The 21,833-nt window shown below is 48.6% G+C and overlaps 1 protein-coding gene across 1 annotated transcript in view; it reads left to right on the top strand.

The window, feature by feature from the left end:
- Nucleotides 1–10,672: 10,672 nt before the first annotated feature.
- Nucleotides 10,673–21,833, top strand: part of LOC146182001 (uncharacterized) — a 102,098-nt gene continuing 90,937 nt past the window's right edge. Inside the window, exon 1 of the mRNA XM_084575879.1 lies at nt 10,673–10,698. Coding sequence (XP_084432005.1) covers nt 10,673–10,698 — 26 coding nt within the window. The remainder of the gene's footprint in view (nt 10,699–21,833) is intronic.

Raw genomic sequence — 21,833 nt, 5'->3', positions numbered from 1 at the left:
GTATGTACATTACTGTAGCGTCATTGATGGCGTCACATTTCACAGGCACAAGAACAGAAGAGGAAGCAGGGACAGCAATGTCGTCGGCAGCGAAGATGGGCGCCGCTGGAGCAGGGGTTGTGTCTACGAGAGTGTCACAAAGCGACAACAAATCAATGTGAGCACGTGCGCAGTCAATGATGGCATGATGCTTGGACAAAACGTCCCATCCGAGAATGATTTCATGAGAAGAGTGAGCGAGAACGATGAACTCAATAGGTAACGTAGGAGAGACCTTGTATGATGAGCCGTGCAGTGCACGCAGCAACTGGTCGAATCTTTTCGGCGCTCGCTGTTTGCAGTGAAATATCGGGGATCGGCATCGTTACTTTTTTTAAGTTTGCGACAAAGGTTGCAACTAATCGCGGAAACCGCAGCACTAGTGTCAACAAGCGCAACAGGAACGCCTTCGTCGAAAGCCTCAATAATGTGTACAGGGCTTGACACAGTTACTGAGGGCGCGGGTCCAGCCTCCGGAACTGCGGCGTCTAGTTTTCTGGCTGAAGGAGTGGTGATCGGCGGGTCATAGGAAAGCGGGACCGACGGCAGGGAGATGGCGACCGGTGGGCATCTGAATCGGAACGTGTCGGAGGGTGATGCGAAGTCGGACGACCTGGCTCAGGTTCGGAAAAAGGTACGTCGTACGCTGGAGCGCGCCCGTAGTCATACAAACGGGATCCGCGTGCACGGCACCACCGTGCCACATGGCCAGCTACACCGCAGACGTAGCATATCGGACGGTTATCTTGTGAACGCCACGGATTCGGATTGCGGGGACCGGTGCGGGGCCGAGCAGGTTGCGTAGGTGGCACTGGAGGCACGGGCAGCCGGCGATTGAAGACGTGGTTTGGGGGCGAGCAGGATGGCGTTTCGGGTGAGAGCGGTGGGCGGCTTGTGATTTCGAAGTAGGTCAGCGGAGCACCCACCATAGGGGTAGGGTTGGTATTTGGCAGGATCTTGGTAACCTGCTCCTGTATGACGCGCTGTAGAGGAGGCGACAGATGTGAAGAATCGGGCCGGCAGGTAACCAGGGACAACTGTCGAGCCACCTCTTCCCGCACAAACTGCATTATTTGCTGGAGAGGCGCTGGGTGATCCTGAGGAGCACCGGGAAGATCCAGTGTCGATAGTGCTTCATCCGAGGAAATGGTACGGCGAGTCATGAGACGCCGTTTGCGGAGCTCGTCATAACTCTGGCACAAAGAAATGACGTCAGAAACGGTTTGGGGAGTTTTGGCGACGAGCATGTGGAATGCGTCCAATTCAATTCCTATGCTTGATCTTCTGTGCCTCAGTCATAGATGGATCAAGACGTTTACACAGGTCGACAATATCCTCAATATAGCTTGTGAAATTTTCGCCTGGCTGCTGGATGCGAAAACCCAACCGTTGTTCGGCGCGAAGTTTCCGAACAGAGGGGCGGCCGAAGGCCTCCTTGAGGTTAGTTTTGAGTGCTACCCAGATTGAAATATCAGTTTTGTGATTTGGGAACCACAAGCTGGCGACATCACTTAAATAGAAGATGACGTTGCTGAGCTTAACGTGGTCATCCCACTTATTGTAAGCACTAACACGCTCGTATGTAGTCAGCCAGTCCTCTACGTCGGTGTCGTCCGTGCCGGTGAAGATAGGTGCGTCGTGCTGCTGCACTGGTCACTAACAGATGATAGCGCTGTGAACAAGCGGGCCAGACTAGGTCGTGGCGTCTGTCATGATGGTAGAGCCGGGCAAGGTGCGACTGCGGAGCTCCAGGTTGGGAACAGACACCCCTCCACCAAGTGTAATGAAGCGGTTTAGATGAATCGACAGCTCGAGCTTCGTCCTCTTTATCGTCTTCACAACTTCATTGTCTTCGGCGCGCGACGTCTCCGCTTTCTTCTTCTTTCTGCTTTCTCGCTGGTCAGGCATCCGTCTTACATTCGATATTTTTTTTTTCCTTCTGGCTGCCTTATTACCTTGGTGCTTTTCTGACCTGTTTCCTGTCGTGGAGCGCACGATGCTTCTCCCAACACTCCATCCTTGGCCTTACAATCACCAGGGGATGTCCTTTCGATCCTGCACTTGAGTCGGGCTGTGGTGGGGACTCGGCGTCCTCGGAATGTCCTCCTGCAGACCTCCTACCCCGACAGGGGAGGAATCGTGCTCCTTGGTTCAGCTTGTCTGTCTTGGACACGCCCACCTGCTTGCATGTCGGCGCCCTTCACTGTAGTGTGGAGATCTTTCATGCTTACCGGACCACGTCTCTATGCGTCCATTTGCATTTTGTCGTGGCGTGCCTATCGATGCCGATTACTCTCCATCTTTGTTTTGACAAGCACCAGCGGATGACCTGCTGATCCTGCGCTTGAGCCTGATGGTGGTGGGGGCGAGGGTCTCGTCGGAGGGTCCTGCAGACCCCCTACCAGGCTCTACACAGGGGAGGGCTCCTTGCTCCTGTGTTAAGCAGTGTGCTTTAGGCATGCCTTTGAGCTTGTATGGAGGGGCCTGTGACTACAGCCTTTCTTGCCTACAGAGCCGGGTCCGCAAGGGCAATTTTATAAAATGAGTTGATTTTTTTATTTTGTTTTACTCCTCAGCGGTACAGTTTGCCTTTCTTGCTGCTGTTTTCATGCAAGTCCGGTATAGTGATGCTGTATTTATGTTTAAAGTATTTCCAGCGTTTCTGTTACCGAACCTTTTCGGATTAATATAATTTGGTTTAGTGACGGATGTCTTTCGCATCAGAATAGCTCCTCTAGGTTTTTTTTTTCTTTCCACTTGTTTTGCTTAGGCTATACCATTATTTCTCTTTTTCTCTCTCTTGTGTTTGGTGTATCAGCACTTTTTGTCATTTATTTTTGGTCATTCTTTTGTTCCTGATTATAGTTTTTTTTTCTCTGTGTTGATTTGGGGACCAACATCTAGAAAGTTATAGGCGACTGCCAAATTTCTGTTTTTCACCCGATTGTTACTTCTATTTAATTTCCTTTTGTTGTGGACTGCCCAGTTCACTATTTTTCTCCGGTCTCTCTTTTTTTCTGTTTTGTGCTCTGTATGTCTGTCTCTCTCGCCGCATGCTTTGTCATTTTTTTGTATATCCGTTGTTTTTCTGCTGTTATTTGGTTTCCCGATTCTGTTTCCTGTTTTTCCCTTATTCTGGATGCTACCTTCTGGCGTTTTTCGTATTCTCTTCTGGCCAGCGTGGACCTACTTGCGACTCGGATCTAACTTTTTTTTCTCTCTCTCTTTTATTGTTCTTATAATTTTTAGTTCCTTGTATTTAAAAAGTTTTTTTTTTTGCTTTTGTTCCTTTTTATTTATTTTTAATTGGCTTTAAGCCCTGCAAAGCTTTTGCTGGTCTGGGCTCCCTCTCTTTTTTTTTCAGCTGTTCGAGAGGACAAATGATTTGATTTGTGGGGTTTAACGTCCCAAAGCGACTCAGGCTATGAGAGACGCCGCAGTGGAAGACTCCGGAAATTCCGACCTCCTGGGGTTCTTTAACGTGCGCTGACATCGCACTGCTTTTCGCCTCCACCGAAAAGCTGCCGCCAAATGAAATGACAAATAAAGTGGTAAAATGGGATTCGATCCCGCGTCCTTGGGCACACTAGTCGAGCGCCCTAACCTATTTAGCCACCACTGCGAGGCGGTCGCCAGTCATGGTCGCGGAATATCGCACAGCGTCAAGTCAGTTACACGTAGCGTGCGTGCAGAAACACGAAAGCAGGCTGTAGCTATTTCCTATAAATAAGGTACCTCGGGACTCGAATAGGCCTACACATTCAAAGATATTGTAAATTTTTATCATAACTCGCATCGCAAATACCCTAAACCCTGCTAAGGGTTAGGAAAAGCGAACGAGAGGATGCTCCTGCGCCTCTTCACTAACACGATGCTGTGCCCGGCAGAACTTAAACATTTTGACTCCCAATTCACTGGCCAGTGCCGGTACTTGTGGGGAGGTGGCTGACACCTACCCCATGGTATGGGCCTGCCAACGAAACCCATCCCTTCCCCCCATCCCTAACCCTTCCCGGGAGGACTGGGAGGCGACCCTGCTCGGCTGCTGCGACCTACAGGCCGAAAGGTCTTAACGCGGCGTGCGCGGGAGGCGGCAACCGCCAATGGGGTCCCTGACTCGGGTCTCCATCCAGTATTGTAAGACCGAGTATTGTAAGACGTTTTCACCACCACCACCAAGTGAACATAGGGTTCCATGATGTTACGTTCGGCAGAAGCTGCCAATTCGACTCTCCTTTCATCGGGCAGGTGCCAGACAAGAATGGATCGATGGATAGAAATCAGCTTACCAGGATCATTGGCCACGTAGACACGTTCATACGGCTTGGTTAAAACGAGGCTTTATGCGGCCTGGTAGCCTGCGCTATCGCATCATAGCCTTAAACCTTTGAGGGTTTATGTCGCAAATATACGGCGGCAGTTTTCCGTCCCGCAAGGTCTTTGCCGTACGGAGGAGGAGGAGGAAACTTTATTGAGGAGAATTTGGAAAGTTCTTTCTTCGTGGGAGTTCGCTTCTCCTCAAGCCGCCCCAGGTCTTTGCCGTACGGGAACGGTTTAAATCTTCCGTTTGAAATTTCGCGCCCTAATGACGATACATGCTGACTGGGAGGTGCTGCCACCTCCTAGAACTCACAAGAAGCATTCGAGATTTATAGCGTTGCTTCTTGCGGAGATAAACAGAACTGATACCTAGCTGCAGCCTGTCGCCCGGTGGCGGCAACGCCCTTTCGTGGTTTCGGTTTAGCCACGTGATCGCAACGGAGGCGCGCTAAACTTGATTTCTATCTTTATGGGCGCTTCCGCGCAGGGGATAAACAGAACCGATTCCTAGCTGCAGCCTGTCGCCTGGTCTGCGGCAATGCCCTGGCGCTCTAGCGTGGTTTCGGCTTCCCCACGTGATCGCAACCGAGGCGCGCCTTTATGGCCACTCCCGTGCAGTGGAGGCTGATTTCAATCTTTATTGGGGCTGCTGTTAGCTTCATCGACGCTCGCGTGGTATTCCCGCTCTCCTTGATTAATGAGTTTGCTGAGGTTCCAGAGTTTGCAATGTTGAGCGATGTTGACTCCAAAATACGGTTCCTAGTATTTTTTTTTTTACAACCTTTCCCCGACTTAACTCATTTCGTGTCTTCAAAATCCGTAATAAAATAATTTGACCGTCTGGGAATGTTATTAAAAATTTGTCGACCCTCAAAGGGTTTAAAGGCAGAGCTTGAGTGTCCCCTGTGATTTCTTTGCTAAGGATTGAACAAAATACAGAAAATGTTGTGTTCCAGCCTTAGAGACGGCTATATTTCCCCGGAGCAGCCATTCTACAGCGGCGCACCTAAAAGGGGCAGGGAGCTAGGTGAAAGAAAGTAAGCAAGCTGGAGAATACAAATACTATACTATACAAATACTATACTATACTATACTATACTATACTATACTATACTATACTATACTATACTATACTATGCTATACTATACTATACTATACTATACTATACTATACTATACTATACTATACTATACTATACAAATACTATACAAAACAAACGCGGCACATGCGTTGCCCATAAAATAGGACAAACGGCTTCCGCCCGCAGGCCTTTGACCACTTATGCTTGAAACCGAAGGAAGCGATTCGTCGGATGATTATTAAACGTATCTCCTGAAGAAGGGGAAAGAGGTTGAGTCCTTATGTCGGGCGCACAGGAGCAAACTGGTCGACGTGCGACGCCAGTGGTGAGGTGGGGTAGCGAGGAGAAGAGCTTATCCTTGGAGTTTGGGTATAGTGCGGAGCACCGCTAAATCCCTTCGTTTCGCATGCCCCGTAGAACCCGGACACAAGAGAGGCGAGAATCAGGGAGCGCAACGTTACTAGACGTGGAGGATGGCGCTGGCGAACACTCTCAGGGGTCGGTTACAAGCAACGTAAATACCAAGTAGAAGGGCGTCGCCGTAGCTCAGCGGTGGAGATGCATTGTCGGTGATCGTGGCGTCGGATCCCACCGGCGGCATGAGGTTGTTTTTTGATCGATATCCGAGTCGATTACCTCCACAGTTATTACTTCACATTCATCAACACACACACACAAAAATCATCTACGCTTTTCTTTGCATCACTGATTGCTGGATACCTTATGTAATAACGAGACCCCATCCCTCTCTTCATTTGTGTGCCGTTTGGTACCAAGGATACTTTTTAAGCAATGCTGTAATGGCGGCTAGTTGGTTTTCCATCATCATGTAGGCGCGCTGAACTTTAACTAAAAACGATTACCAGTCTAAAGACGACGTACCAGTCTTGTCTTGTGTTAGTTAATCGTCTTTAGTTAGAGTTCAACGCGCCTACATGTTTTTTAAAAGTAAATAAGAGAGGCGCTTTGAAACTGCTGCAAAATATTTTTAACTTTATAGTTGGTCATGACTACTTTGAGACGCGGGAAGTTGTTTCTTTGGTATTTAATGCAAGGACCTGTATTCCTTTTAATTATAGTGGAAACAGCAACACGTCGGTACCGTGACTATGTACGTGTACGAAATACACAGAAAATAAAGTACAGCATTAAGTGTAACCACCTCTACTCGAAGGCTGTACCAGGCTCTAAGCCTAAATCACCGGCTAAATCGCGGTCGGCTGACTGCTTTTGATTGGTTTCACTCATTAGTCGCGACCAGGCACGCCCTGGACACCACTACCGGCAGCCCGAAGGCCGCTCGCAACGCTGCTTTATAATTTTCGTTATTTTTGGCCTTCGTAATAAAAGATTTTCACCACCACCATAGGCCCTAAATTCGAAGCTTAAGCGCCCTAATTTCTGGCCCCTGGTTTCGGAGTTACCGGTTTGGTAATACAAGAATCTACTGTAGTGAACACGCGAATACGTTATGGACATCGATGCGGCTGCAGTTATGCACAGGTGCAGAACGAGGGGAAATTCTCGTTCCACTAAGCTCCACTAACGCGACTACGGAGAACTGGTTACTACGAGTGCGCTGACTAGCCTCCTGAAAGCAACTTTGACAGAAGTTGCAACATTGCGCCATCATTTTATTTTTATTTTTGCATATCCTGTCCTTTCTCCCTACGGCATACCGCTTTGATTCCGTCTACCGCTTCCTCACTGTCCCTTTATTTCCGCCGCCCCAGTTCAGGTGCTTCAGATATCAGAGAGCAGATAACGGTCTGGCAAACACCTTTTCCTTCCTTTTGGATATAAAATTAAAAAAATAACCCTATAAAATAAAAGTTGCAAGAGCATGATTTGAGAACTCGATCCTTGGGGACGTCGCGAATGTGCCTGCTGAAAAAGAGAGCATGCTTGCACAGCCAACGTTCTGCACTCACGACTTGACCTATGATTGCGTCAACGTTAACGACAGATTGTACAAACGTTACACACGCGGCCATCGAGCGAAGTCCGAAAGCTGCACAGCACAAATCTAGCGGCGACTCAGCTGCGAGCACAGGTGCAACCGACTTTACACTTACAGCATGCAAAAGCGCGGCTTCCACAGAGGAGCCATATGACGTCATTGCATCCCGAGTAGCCTCGACCCAGCTCTCCGAACGTGTAGCTAAAGGGATGGCTTCGTACATGCACCATCAACTGTCCCAACCATCGCGGTAACATTCGCTGCTGAACCAGTGCTCCCTGCCTCTGGGGCAACATACGGAGATGACAGCCACAAAGACTACAAACAAGGCGACGGTACGCTCGGTATGTTACCTCGTCCGGCGGCCGCGAAGTCGTCTTCGGAATCGCTGGCCTCAAAGATGTCCCGTGGACCGAACCGTCGCCGTTGCTTGTAGCTGAAACGGGCAACAAAGTCTTTACAAGTTGACCAGCCTAGCAAACGAAGCACAAACCAAATACTCGTGCCGGAACAGCGTTGCAAGGCGGTGATAATCTAATCAGAGCCCCTTTTCTCAAACGCAAACCATATTTACTGATCTGCGAGTAAATGACTGCGGCACTGCAACTGGCGTGGAAAACCGAAAGCGGCATCTCTTCGCGAACAGGTGCAAACCTCATATTTGCGGATAATAAGCTAGGCGAGAATTCATACACGTACAAAAATCATGGAAATCGCACGAAAGAGCCGAATTAGCTTTTTCATGTTCCTCAAACGTGGTAAGAATAATTTGTCGGATTTAACGGCCCAAAGCTATAAGGGCTGTAAAGGGATCCGTCACTTAGGGCTTCGGATAATTTCGGCCATTAGCGTTTCAACATGTGCTGACAGCGCACAGTACTGTGGCGCTTTACGTATCGTCTCCGTAGAAATGCGGCCTCCGCAGGCGGGATATCACTTAGGTATGCGAGCTCTGTAGACGAGGGCCTTAACCACAGAGCTGCCGCGGTCGACCTCCTCCCCTAGATGTGACAAAACATTTCGTGGTTACACACAATATGTGACTATTATGGCTTCAATGTATCGATCAACCTTTCTCCCCTACTATTCTCCACACGTCATGAGCGAGCCAGCACAGGGGTTCGTTTTCGTGGTATTAGCACAGGTAAATTCACAAGCTTGGAATTTGCGCAGAATATGGTCACGCACACCAGTCATGGGTCTAGTTATGACTGCAATTATTCCGACGGGTCTCCGGCAAACGCATAGAGTAGATCCGCACATATTGCACTTCCTGGAGGTGCAGATAAAATAACCTTACGCGATACTCGCCAATGCGCCAGATAAGCGATCGCAGCTCCGACACAACTGAGCGAAGAAAAATACACCAGGCCATTTTTCCTTTTATTTCAACACTTCATTTCGACACCATGTGTGCCGTTTAACGCTAAAGGTAGCAAACGTCGTAATTAATACGCACGGTGTGACTGCAAGCTTGCAGATTGCTTGGGATTTGCGTTTTTTTTTTTTTCCCTATTTCTAATTGTACGCAAAAATGTACAGCGTGTGTCGCTCTAAGAAAACAATTAAGACTGCAGGTCAGAAGGATGAATGACCCATCTCACTTGAAGTAATGCTCCATCTTCAGCTGCGGCTCTCCGTCAACAATCTGGAGCTTCATCCGAACAACGGCGCCTTTGAAGTTTGGATCGTCGGCAGCGGGACTCTTGCGTGGCTTCGCTTTTTGTCGGCGACCGCAAGACTGATTTAAAGTCACCGCCGTCGAAGACTGCAGAGGCCCTTCGTTAGCGGACTCAGCGACAGCTTCTCTTTTCGGTGGGGTCTCCGCGGGGCTGGTGGAACGTCGCACCTGTGAAGTCTTCGGAGGGCATTTGCCCGAAATCGCCTGTTCACCTTCAAATGTCTCGGAGAAAACACGGGCGCGAACTGAGCTCTCCTCCGCATATGAATGCTGTGCCACTAGTGCCTCTGCCTCCGAGGACGAATTTTTGAAGTTAGGGGCAGTGGTTATGGGGCGCTTGAGTGGCTTCGCTTTGTTTCGGCCATCGCAACAGTGCGCCGAAGTCCCCACCGTCGACGACTGTAGAGGAGCCTCGTTAGATGAATTGGCGACAACTTTGCCGTTCGGCGGGGCTCTCTCGGGGCAGGCAGATCGTCCCACCAGAGAGGTCTCGCGAGAGCTCTTGCCCGATGTCGCCTGTAAACCATCAGATGTCTTGGAGAAGACACGGGGGCGAACTGCGCTGTCCACAGCATGTGTCAGCGGTGACACAAGCGCCGCTGCCTCCGAGGACGAAGACTTCGAGTTAGCATGATCGGCGATGAGAAGTTTACGTAGCTTCGCCTTTTGTTGGTGACCGCAACTCTGCCTCGAAGTCGTCACCGTCGATGACAGCTGAGGCGTGTCGTTATTAGCGGACGTGGCGACGGCTTCATTGTCCCAAAAAGATGGAGTCCCCTCGGCGCTGGCGGAGAGTCGCGCTCGCGAAGTCGCGTGCTCACCCTCACATCTCTTGTCGGAGAGAGGAGCGCCATCTGAGCTCTTCGCCGCATTGGTCAGCGCTGGCAGTTCAATGGTTTTCAACCAGGACGCCGCCGCCTCCGAGGACGAAGACAACTGGTGTTCCATAGCTGAACTGGTCGGGTTTGATACAGAGCGTTTACCATCGTTTGCGGTTGTAACGGCGTAGTCATGGTCAACATCCCCAACCGCTTCGCCAGCCAACATCTGTTCAGCCAAGTCGCGAATAATCAACAGTCGGTCAGTCTCTCGACATGCGTTGGAAGGCGCTACACGCTTTAATTCCGCGTAGTGGCGCGCGGGAAGGTCTTGGTGCCCGGCTGTCATGGGGTATTCGCCTGCAGATTGCGCGGTATGCGGAAGGCCCCACATCGTCGACACTGATGCGTCGCTGGAGGAATCTTTCAACCGGGTACTCGCGCTAGTCTCCAACGGTTCGAGGCGTTGACCGAACGGAGGAACGATGTAAGGTTGATAATCAACAGGTTCGTAATTGAAGGGGCTTGTCGGTACACTGGAGTACCCGCTGGGATGCCGCGCGTCCTCGGTTTCTGCAGACTCGCCCACCGTCAACGGGTCGGCCGTGGCGGGGCGCGATGCGTAAGGACCGTGGTCCCTCTGTGACGTCATCTCACGCTCGATGGCCTTGGTTGGAAATTGTTCTTTCTGTAAACTTTCGTACGGTGCTCAACAGAAACCAGTCAAGTGACGTCGGAGAACCTGCGTAATACACAGCAGAACCACATCGACATGAGTGTTGGTGTTAAGACACATCCGTAAGACACATTTTTCTACAGTGAAACCAAAGAGACGAAACCGAATAATCGTTCGTCAACGCAATGCGATAAGCGTTATGTTTCATTAACGTTCATGTAATCCATGTTAATGGGTGAAATGGCACATTTGTCGTGCGCGGTAATCTGCCCTTCTTTCATTATTTCCACCCATCATAACTGCCCGTGGTGTGTCTGCTCAGGATAAAAGGTACTGCTAATTTTTTAAGCAGCCTCTCTTTACACCGCTCTTTCTATACGACGATCACATTCAGCAGTTGTTGCGCCGCGCGACCCCTGCCGCGCGGAAAGCGCCATCTGCACGCATTACTGAAAACTGCGGCATGCTTCGAGGCAAACCGGTATGCCTGAACGCGAGCAAACCGGGAGGGATGGGGCAGTGCCTCGGTGTTCTCCGTCAACGAAACTTACACATATACCGGAGAATGACCAGTCACCTCCGTGAGGCACTGCACCTCACCAGACCTTACCAGAAAACAGGCCAGAATCCTATACCTACAGCCAAAAATTGGAACAGTCATGATCCTCATTCTTCGGCCGAAGACTACTAAACGATCTATCCAAACGCTTGCATTGCGGTCGCATAGCAACACAAGAACACATCATATGAGGCTCTAAGGACAATCGCCACCTAAAGATCTTCTACCGGCACCCTCACGGGAGGCCTGGTTAAGGCTCCAGAAGCACAAGAACAAGTGTCACAAACCCCCGCCTTTACGGTCAACAGAGGCGCGGGATCCCCTTTACGATTACTCGTTGTCCCTCTATGATGTTAGGGAACACAGTTAAAAGTTTGACACTGCATGGTCAAACCGCGAAGTAGGTGTGTCAGTGTGTGATTGAGGAATAAGTCCAAGAAAGTCACTTTTTACAAAAAGTGGACATTTACAGCTAGTAGTTCAAATTACACTGCATAATAGCACAAAAAAAAAAAAGCGCCAGGACACGATAGCGATAAAAGACGACTCTGTAAATGACGAGTGAAAACCGACAATGAACAAAACACTACGATAAAAGAAGAATATAAAGATAACAAAAACAGTATTCCAGATATAGTAAGTAGGGGCAAGAGTTACACAGAAAACACAACGTAAAATAATAAGCCAGATCAAGGCTCAAACAAAGGCAAAAGCGAGCGGCCGAGTGTGTTGCTCGAGAGACTATACATCTCCCCAGAGTGCACTGCCGCGGGCGTGGTGCGGTCTAACTTTTTGTATTCTCGGCTGGTTGCGCAGCGGCCTGTCAAGGGCGCGCGCTGGCCGGTCACTGCCCCGGAGAATCAACTCGAAGGATACACGCACGGAAGAGCGGGAAGATCCCGTAAATTCCGCTCTATATGTGAGGCAGCTTGTGACAACACGTAAGCGAACTGGGTGGGAGAAGTCGCCCTCCGTTAGGGAGCCAATGACCTTAGCTGAATTGTTGCTGGGTCTTTTGTATGAATGTACTGTACACCTGTTCACAGTACTATTGTCTTTCCCTTTGCGTACCCCCGTACTCATGCCCAGTGGGGCGATTTGTACGTACTCAAATAAATAAGTAAATAAACCTGTTGATCTTTTTCGACCAATAAAATTCCTCCAATCCAAGTACTTGGCAGCTGTAGTTGAGACCATCTATGAACTAGGAGCGTGAACCGTGAGCGCACCAGCAGAGTGCAATCAGTTGGGCCGAGGAACAAGAGGTGACGGGGCTGAGTGCCGCGGGACCATACAGCGGGACTGTCCGGCCACTTCCAAGCCGCAAAAGCGTTTAATGGGTTTTTACATCGGATGCTGTTGTCCTTTCTCATAGCGAACCGACGGGTTCGAATTTGCCAAGCACGCAAGCAGCATCAGTAGTCGAACAAAAAACAAGAGTACCGCAGAATCTGCATTGGAGTAATGCGAAAGCACGGACGCTGCTGTTAGTTGCTTCTAGTTGATTAATTCACTTGTTTACCCATTTTAGTGTTTGGTGCTTTCAAATTGCGCGCCAATCCCTTCCTATGCCCTTTTTCGGCTCTACTTCCGGTTGCGTGAGTCACATCCTCTACGTCACATTAATTCACTTCTTGTTTACCCATTCTAGTCTTTGGTGCTTTCAAATTGCGTGCCAATCTCTCCGTATGCCCTTTTTCGGCTCTACTTCCCTTTGCATGACGTCACATCAATTCACTTCTTGTTTATTCATTTTAGTATTTGATACATTCAAATTGCGCGCCAATCCCTTCCTACGCACTTTTTTGGCTCGATTTCAAGTTGCGTGACGTTATATCCTTGACGTCACCTTGACTGATTTAATTAACTACTTTAGTATTTGATACATTCATGCCCTGCGAGGATGGCGCAGTGGTTACGGCGCTTGACTACTGTTCCCAAGGATGCGGGATCGAATCCCGACCTCAGCGGCCGCTTTTCGGTGGAGGCGAAAAGCAAAGGCGCCCGTGTGCTGTGCCACGGCCGCTCGATGGAAGCGCGCTTCCATCGAGCGGCCGTGGCTGTGCTATGTCGGTGCGCGTTGAAGAACCCCAGGTGGTCAAAATTTCCGGAGTCCTCCACTACGGCGTCTCTCATAGCCTGAGTTGCTTTGGGACGTTAAACCGAACAAACCAAACCATCAAATGTGGCACGAAGCCATTGGCTAATAAGACTGTTTTCGCCTTTCCCGTTTCATTTTTGCCTCTGATTAATTACCTAATTAGCTTACTGAACTAATTATTTTTCCAGACAGAACATTACATCACCATCTATCGATTGACACTTCTCATTAACCTCTACCACCTCTCAATTACTCACAACTGCTGCGGACACAATTTTGCTGACGCGGTCTGCGGACAGAAATCTGTGAACATAGCGAAGTAATGATTTCGCATTAATATGAGAGATAGGACGGTGTCTCGAAGCGCGCATGCACCTCGTGATCATTCCCTCATTGACGTCGTAGTTCGAAACGCGTGCGGGCTGGTCCCTACTAGTCCTCATCACGAGCGCGATGCACAGAAAAATTAACCTGAACCGACGTTAGAAAGCATTATTTGGCATGGTTTTGCTCGGCGGTTCAGCGCTCAGAGTGCCACAGAGATTGGCCAAGTGGTTCGTTTTTCTTTTTTTTTTTCTTTTTTTGTGAAAGGCTGACTTCTCGATGGACATCAACACTTGCAGTTAACGGCATAAATTCGGGGCTAAATATGCTGTCGGTCCGAATCCTTCTCGCAAGCTATGGCCCCTAGACTGGCAAATCGATATTCGAAGAGAAACGGTGTTACTCCACCCAGAAGCTGCAGAAGCAGCATCTCCGTCACAATTTTGACACGAATCACGCTATGCCTATCCGCTGCGCCTCGCCGCGGTGGTGCAGTGGCAAGATTCCTGACAACTGCACCGGAGTACCTGGCTTCGAACCCGACCGCCGATGGCTGCGTTTCGATGGAGGCGAAACGGAGAGGCACCTGTGAGCTGTGCGATGTTGTTGCGACTGCAGGAGGAAAAGAAAAAGTGCACGGGCCTGCTACTAGCTCTGTTGTTGCGACTGGAGGAAGGAAAAGAAAATACAGGGGCCTGCTACTGGCTCTGTTGTTGCGACTGGAGGAAGGAAAAGAAAATACAGGGGCTCAGCCTCTCCCTCGAGACCGGCCATGGCTAGCCTCCGCCGCAAGCGGCACTGACCTACCAGCCCCAGCCCCGTAGGGCCAGGAGCAACCACCAAGCTGAGCCGCCTCTGCTGCCTCGTGCGGACGGAAGAGAAAATAGAGAAGAAAAGGAAGAGGGAGAGAAAGACGCACGTTGCAACAGCCGTCGTCCACCACAGAAGCGGTGGAGGGTGCAATGACAGCTTACAGCAGGTAGAAATCTAGTGACAGGCTAGCCTTGCGGCGGGGGCCTACCAGTCTGAGCCCTGTAGGGCCGGAGCAGCCGACCCCTCGACCCCTCCTTCGAACTTCGTCAGCGCACGTCAAAGATCCCCAGGTGGTCGTATTTGCTCCGTAGCATTTCACCACCTTTCTTCTTGCTCTCTTTCCACTTTCACTTCACTTTCCTCCCTTCCACGATGTCTCCCTTCTCATACAGTGCAAGTGTCAACGGAACAAGTGAGACAGATACGGCGCCTTACCAATTATTATTATTACTATTATTACTATCCGTTGCCGCTGACTGCGGACATATCCTATGGACACCATTAATGAGCAGAAATGAGCTCTCGCCGTTAAAAAAAAAAAAATAAGACACGGACGCCCTCTTACCAAATCGTTGGGGGAGCCTGCACGCCGCTGGGACACTTCTAATCGAACGCAATACTCCCAGCACGTAGACCTTCGGAGTACGATGGCTGCCGGTCGTCTGAGCTGCAAGACGCGAGATGCCGAATGCGCGACGCTGTGTTTAATTTGCTATGTCAGGTTCGCGCCAGCTTCGAAATGACCTGCTGTCTGCGCTGTTCGTTTCGTTGCTTTTACAATTTACACATTTTCAAAAATTTTGTACTGCTTAACGGCTATATAGATCGAAGAATCCGACACAAATTTCATCTACACATGCCCTTCTTAAAAGCTTCTTCGCAGTGGCAAGCGTTAACAGTTGACGTGCCCCCATCTCTGTCGTAAGACTGAACACCACATCGAAATAAACCGTCAGCACACAAGTACGAGTAATACGAAGCACGAGTGAAATGGCACAAAAAGATCCTGCGCTGGGGCGGATTCGATCGGTGAGCACTAAAATTATAGTAGTATCGTAGTATCACAGGTCGCCATTGGTGACAACCCGCTTCGACATCACCACGGATCATGTGTGGAGCCGAAGGCTGCATTACGTTAGCAGGCAAGTACGAATGCGACAACAAACATCGTGCGATGAACGCCAAGATCGCGTCTGAGATGCTTTGATACTTACTCGATCGTGCGATCGCTTGCACAATTGCTGAAATGCAAGCTTCCCGCGCAGTTCTCACGACCGTTGGGCAAATATGGCTACGAGTGCTGCGCTGCGCACGCTCCACATCGCAACTACAAGAAAAGTGAAACTACACCTTGTAACACGCAACCATAGAGAAAGGGACCTGGAACCAGAATGTCTATGATTGTGGTATTAACAGTTGTTGCGCCATCTATGGGTTATTTAAAGAACTATATATTAGTATTAACAGTTTTTTATTTTTGAAAATTACTTCACCAATGCCTGCACGAGACGCAGTACTCTGTAAGCTTTTCGTCTTTTAGTCACGTTGACGTGCGCTTATTTGGCGCTAAGGGATGGAGGTGGAGTCATTACTGAAATGATCAAATCGCTCATAATGTCGCTGGCAATGCGTGCTTACTTTTTATGCCCTCGGGGCGTGTTTCGCTTCAAAGCCGGTAAGCATACGGACTTTGACGGAGGCTGCAGGGAGAGGCTAGCACCAAGATAAGCAGCGTTGATTGGGTCGATGTCGTGGAGAAGCAACATTCGGACAAAAAAAAAAAAAAAAAAAAAAAAAAAGACATCACTGGCGCTTTTTTTTTTTTGTTCATGCGCGTGTGACAGATACTGCACATTTCGTTTCCTGTGAACCTGTTATTATTCACACGCTCTGGACATAATGTGGCGTTTTGCGGGAAACTTTGTCTAAAACCGCCCGAAAGCAGATATGCTGCCAGCTACGCTCCCTGCTCCCCAGAGGCGTTTATTCTCTATGCGCTTTGGAGTGGATCCATGGCAGTTGAAACGTCACAAAAGTCCATCGGCACCACAAGTTGAGGCAGTGTAGATTGTGCGCTCATAGCCAGACAGACGGAGTGCCGGAATGAAGGGAGCCTCTCTAAACTTCCTGGCGTCAACGGCTGGACGTCCCCACAACTACCAGCAAGGCTGTTCTAGCTTGCTATGTGAGCTGGCCTCTTATAGCCGTACGTTCTGGGATGGTGCTATGGGCCGCAGGTGTGCGATCACGAACGGCCTTTGTTCACCTCTCTGGATCCAGGCTGTGCCGACTGCGCTTTCGAGCTCGGCATGTCATCGGAGACGTTCGCCGCTATGCGCCACGCTGCCCGCCGAGTTCGCCCACGGAAGAGGGGGATTTTCTTACTTGAGAGTGGCCGTTTCTCTTGCGATGCTGAACTCGCCAAAACAAAACGTAGGTGTTCAACCGCGCTGCTCTGGCTGTACCAAATGTCAGACGCAGCCTGCCACCTACAAGAGTTACGATGGTCTCTATGCTGGCGTTCCTCCGAGTACGGGCATGAGGTCTTCTGGAATGCTGGCCGAAGTAAATAAATGAATGCAGAGTAAAAAAAGAAAGATGGCTTAGCTCTGCTATGCTTGCATATACGTAGCGCAAACCAGTGACTCCCTCGGGATCAGAACAAGTTAAATTCTCCAGTCTTCTGCGCCGTTTGGTTTCCATGTCGAGCGCGTCTAAGTTCACCGGCGTTCTGTAATTCGTTTACAGGAAAGGAAGGCGCACTCGTTCCCGCTTGGTCCTCATAGCTGACGGCAGATGGGTCACGTCACATCCTTGACGTCACCCTTACTGAGTGACTTAACTGTTTTAGTCTTTGGAATTGCGTGCCAATCGCAGTATCTGTCACTCGCGGTGGTGGTGAAAACTTTATTTTCAAAAAGAAACGCGGAATCCCGCTATCATCCTCACGGTAGACAAGCGGAATTATGAAGAGCGTTTTACGACCCGCTTTCAATGGGAGCCCATGCGTGACAACTTGTTCCTTCCCTTAGAGTTCGGTGAAATGGGCTATGTTCACTTGTTTGTGCATCAACTTGTTTCCCTTTTTTCTTTTATTTTTCAAATGGGCAAACCATCCGTTTCTTATAGCTATGCTCATTATGCGTCTTAGTCACCTCATTTGCCTTACTTATTCGCACCGACTGGGTAGGCTCGTGAGGGGCCTCTAAGGGGATTCAATAAGGAGATTGCTGACACTTTTAATTTTCTCACTGTGCGTTTCTCTATAGATTACCGATATAGCCTCTCGAGAAAGCAGATGACCCAGGTTCTCACTGAGTCTTTTCCCCACACCGTTGTATCGGCAGCCTCATCTGAGGTTTTTGGACACAACTGTTCTGCAGCGTGATAGGCAAATGTGCATTAGGCAGCCGCAAAAACGTTCTTTTTCAAACTACATACAGCGGCGTTGCCTGTCAAGACATTTTTTCATGATAAGGAGATGTTTGTGCCCTGGACGGTGAATTGCCGTCTCTGTAACGTGCCTGAGGTAATTGATCACTGCTTTATTCTGTGCCGTGATGCTATGTTCTTTGGGACATACTACAAAGAACTCTTAAAAGGACATTGAAATTACACCATATACTATTCGATTTTTGCCTTCTGACAAAAACTGTGCCGTGCCTTATGATCTATTTGTATTTATGGGACTGTTCAGTCTTTGGAAAAGCCGTATGATGGACAGGCATGCAGAGGCACCAAGATCGTCCAAATCCGCGTTTCAGGAGCAATGTGCTTTTGGTGAGGAGTGTATATGCTGCACGCGAAGAACCTCCAAACTGGATGCCGTATCTAGATGCATGTGTGTGCCTCTCAGAATTTTAATGTTATGATGATTGTCGGGCGAGGGGTATGGCGGTTTTCCCATGCAATAAAGAAAAAAAATTCACGACCCGAGGCGTAGCACAGTGCCACGAAAGAGCATAAAACGGTTAAACACTTGGTGCAAATACAAATGTGCCAAACCAACTCCTCCAGAGCTGACGCGATAAAACAAGCTGGTTCGGCGGGTGCGCTCCCAAGTACTTCCCCACTTTCGTGATACGAAGGACCCATTTTTACGAACTGTTTGTCAGGTTAGGTTGAACAAAGTGTTACCAAATTTAGTTGTAAGTTCGGCGGGCATGCAAGGGAGAATTTTCGGAATCCTTAAAGAAGTGTACATGTCACGTCGTGTACTGCAAGCCCGTTTTTCGTATATGAAAAAAAAAAAAAAAAGAATTACTATCAATTGTGACGCGAAAAAACTTTATAAGGACTTGAGCGATCTCTTTCCCCGATCCCATTGTACAGATCGTTGTACTGTGCAGGTTCATGGAAGTCAGTCTTTAAACGAGTAAAAAATATGGCTGTACCAGGGGTAGCAAAAACTTTCTTTTTCAAGCTGCATAGCAATACACTATAAGTTAAGCCTGATTTAGAAACGAAAGATGAAAGGAGAGGGGGGGGGGGGGGGTGAGAAGGAAAAAGCAACAGAATAATAACCGCACAGTACGTGAACCACAACTGGCGTGCACAAAAAAAAAAGTCCGAGGGCAAACTCAAGTAGCAAAGGATAAGGAGGAAATATGTTTGGAGAAACATGCGCTGTTTATGCTATTGCGGATGCACTATGCACTTGGGATGCACGCATAAAAACAAAGCAACCTAGAGCCGTTAAACCGCACGACGCGCGGCTGCGAAAAAGTAAACAAATTGACCAGTGCGACGTACAGGCTGCTCTATATCGATAATCATTTGCGCACTTGACACGAAATGAAGTGCACACGCTTGTTATTTGTTTAGAATGCTGTGAATGCCACGTCTGTTGATGCGTGCAAGTCACTGTCGTCTGCGACGTTCCAATCACTCCTGGACATGTAGCATTCGTGCGAATGTATACCTTTGGTATTTTGAAAAACCCGCAGTCGTCTTGTCTGGACTTTACCTTTTGAGCTTTAGTAAGCGTTAGATTGTTACAGCCCACAACCGCACAATAAATCGGTTTGGTTTGGTTTGGTTTGTGGGGTTTAACGTCCCAAAGCGACGTAGGCTATTAGAGACGCCGTAGTGGAGGAATCCGGAAATTTCTACCACCAGGGGTTCTTTAAATTAATCAATTTGGCGCTATTTGCGCAGCCCACTCCACGGTCGACTGCTGCACTGCACAGGAAAATGGCGTACTTCCCCAGATTATCCAGAATGCATAGCGAGTTCAGCGTTAGTGTAAGCTCCACAAAGCTGACCCCGCCGGGCGTCCGTTCCAGGCGTCCGTGCGGCGCCTTTTACTTGCTGTATATGCTACTATGAAAAAAGCTGTCATGATACCTCGCATTATGACTGCGAGTCACGAGTTATGACTCTGAATCCCCCTTTTTCAAGTTTTCATTATCCAATTAGTCCATTTAATTGATAAATTACACACTCTATATTTATTATGAGCAGCACCAAACATCCGCTTTTCACTCTGAGCTTTTTGACATCTTTGAAACCCGTTTACCAATTTTCATTTTTTTATTCAATTGTTTCAACTACCTAATTGATCAATCACACTCTCAAAATTCCCTAAGTAACCTCATCAAGCATTGTTTTTTTCATTCCGAGCATTTTGACACATTTGAACCCGTTTTCTAATCTTTATTTTTATTTACCTAATTGATGGATCAGTTATATGCTCTAAATTTTCTTAATTCCATCATCAAGCATTGGCTTTACATTCCGAGCATTTTGACGCCTTTGAATCCCCTCCCCCCCCCCCCCCCCCCCCCCCCCCCCCCCCCCCCCATTGTCAATTTCTTTCAAAAAATTCAATCGATTATTGATCAATGATGCACTCTAAACTTTATTAATTAGCATCACCAACCACTGCCTTTCCATTGTGGACATTTTCATACCTACGAACCCCATTTTCAATTTTTTGTCGTTTTTCACTTCTTAATTCACCAATTAATTACCTTTTTCTTAACGCGTCATCGCTTATCACACCAAACAATCATCAATCACTAGAACCACAAATTACCATGGTAAAATTTTTACCCAGCCCCCGATTATTTCCGACACGTGGTGTAGACTACTACAACTGCCAGTACTACTGTTACTACTACGCCAACGGCTTTTCTACCAAACGAGCAGTTAAGCTATCGCTTTAATATTCATCGCAGTGCACAACTAAAATTTCATGTAGTGAGCATCGAAGGAAATTTGAACCGCCGCATTGTACGAGCGCCAACTTCCTCCTGCATGCGGTTCAGTTGGGGACCAAAATAGCACCGTTAGCTCAACTGGCAACACTGCCATTTTGCGGGCGGCGGCAAGTGCCCCTTCAAAGGCTGGAACCACACTCAGCCGGGAGCCGCGGCGCAACATGTATAGGCTCCCTATCTCCTCAAAAGTGTGACACCCTCTGCCGACTGCCTTTGCCGACAGCTCCTGCTGATAACGATGAGGCATTAAAGACTTTCGCCTTAATAATTGGTTCACAAGAAAGCAAAGACACCGTCACACTTGTTGCTGTGGGCACCTGACCGCGCCGTAAGGGATGGGAGGAAGGTGGGAGTGAAAGAAAGGGGAGCCGTAGTGGAGCGCTCCGCAGTAAGTTCGACCACATTGGGATCCTTAACGTGCACTGACATCGCACAACACACGTACGCCTGTTCGTTTCACCTCCATCGAAACTCATCCGCCGGTGGTCGGGATCGAACTCACGCAGGTGCTGCGGCGCGATACGCCGCAATGCACCCCGGCTATTCCGAACTATCGCCGAGAATGTTCTGTCAGCAAGAAAGCCTTCCACGAAACAATAGAGGCTCCCAGCTACTCCTACTCCCTAAAGCAGGTAAGTCCGTTATAAAATGTGCACAGAATCAGTCTTTTCAGGTCAACACCAACCACTGTTCGGAGCTGCGTGCTGCTATATGCGATGACGCCATTACGAAGCCTTATAATATCTTGAGCGCAGAGCCCTGGGACAAACCCTGCTTGCATAGGGGTCAAGACGTTGTATTAGTCTAGGTGCTACTCAAGTCTATGTAGAGCCACGCGTTCCATCGCCTTGCACGTAAATGCACGTTAAGGAAATTGGTATCAGACCTTAATATTCCTTTCCTTTTTTCTTTTTTTCTTTGCTTTCTACAGAAAGGGGCAGCCGAGGCAAAAAGTTGAAAAACCTGACGAGGCCTCGGCACCCAAGCAAGGTTTGACAGATCAGTGAAATGGTGGTGGTGGTGGCGGTGAAAACTTTATTTCCGTAAAGAGAGAAATAATACATTATCAATCTAGGCATATACAGCCAGCACAAATAATAAACGCATATGCCGCAAAAAGATTGTTACACACGTGAAACCACAGCAGCAAAAGAAGTACACAACAAAAACAAAATAAACCGTATTACAGACATATACAATAGAATCATAATTTGCCATCCAGTCATAAGGTGCTAACAT

This window comes from Amblyomma maculatum, chromosome 8, assembly GCF_055883805.1.
Source record: "Amblyomma maculatum isolate TAMU_Amacu chromosome 8, ASM5588380v1, whole genome shotgun sequence".
Lineage (NCBI taxonomy): Eukaryota > Metazoa > Arthropoda > Arachnida > Ixodida > Ixodidae > Amblyomma > Amblyomma maculatum.
This window is presented reverse-complemented; position numbering and strand designations above follow the sequence as displayed.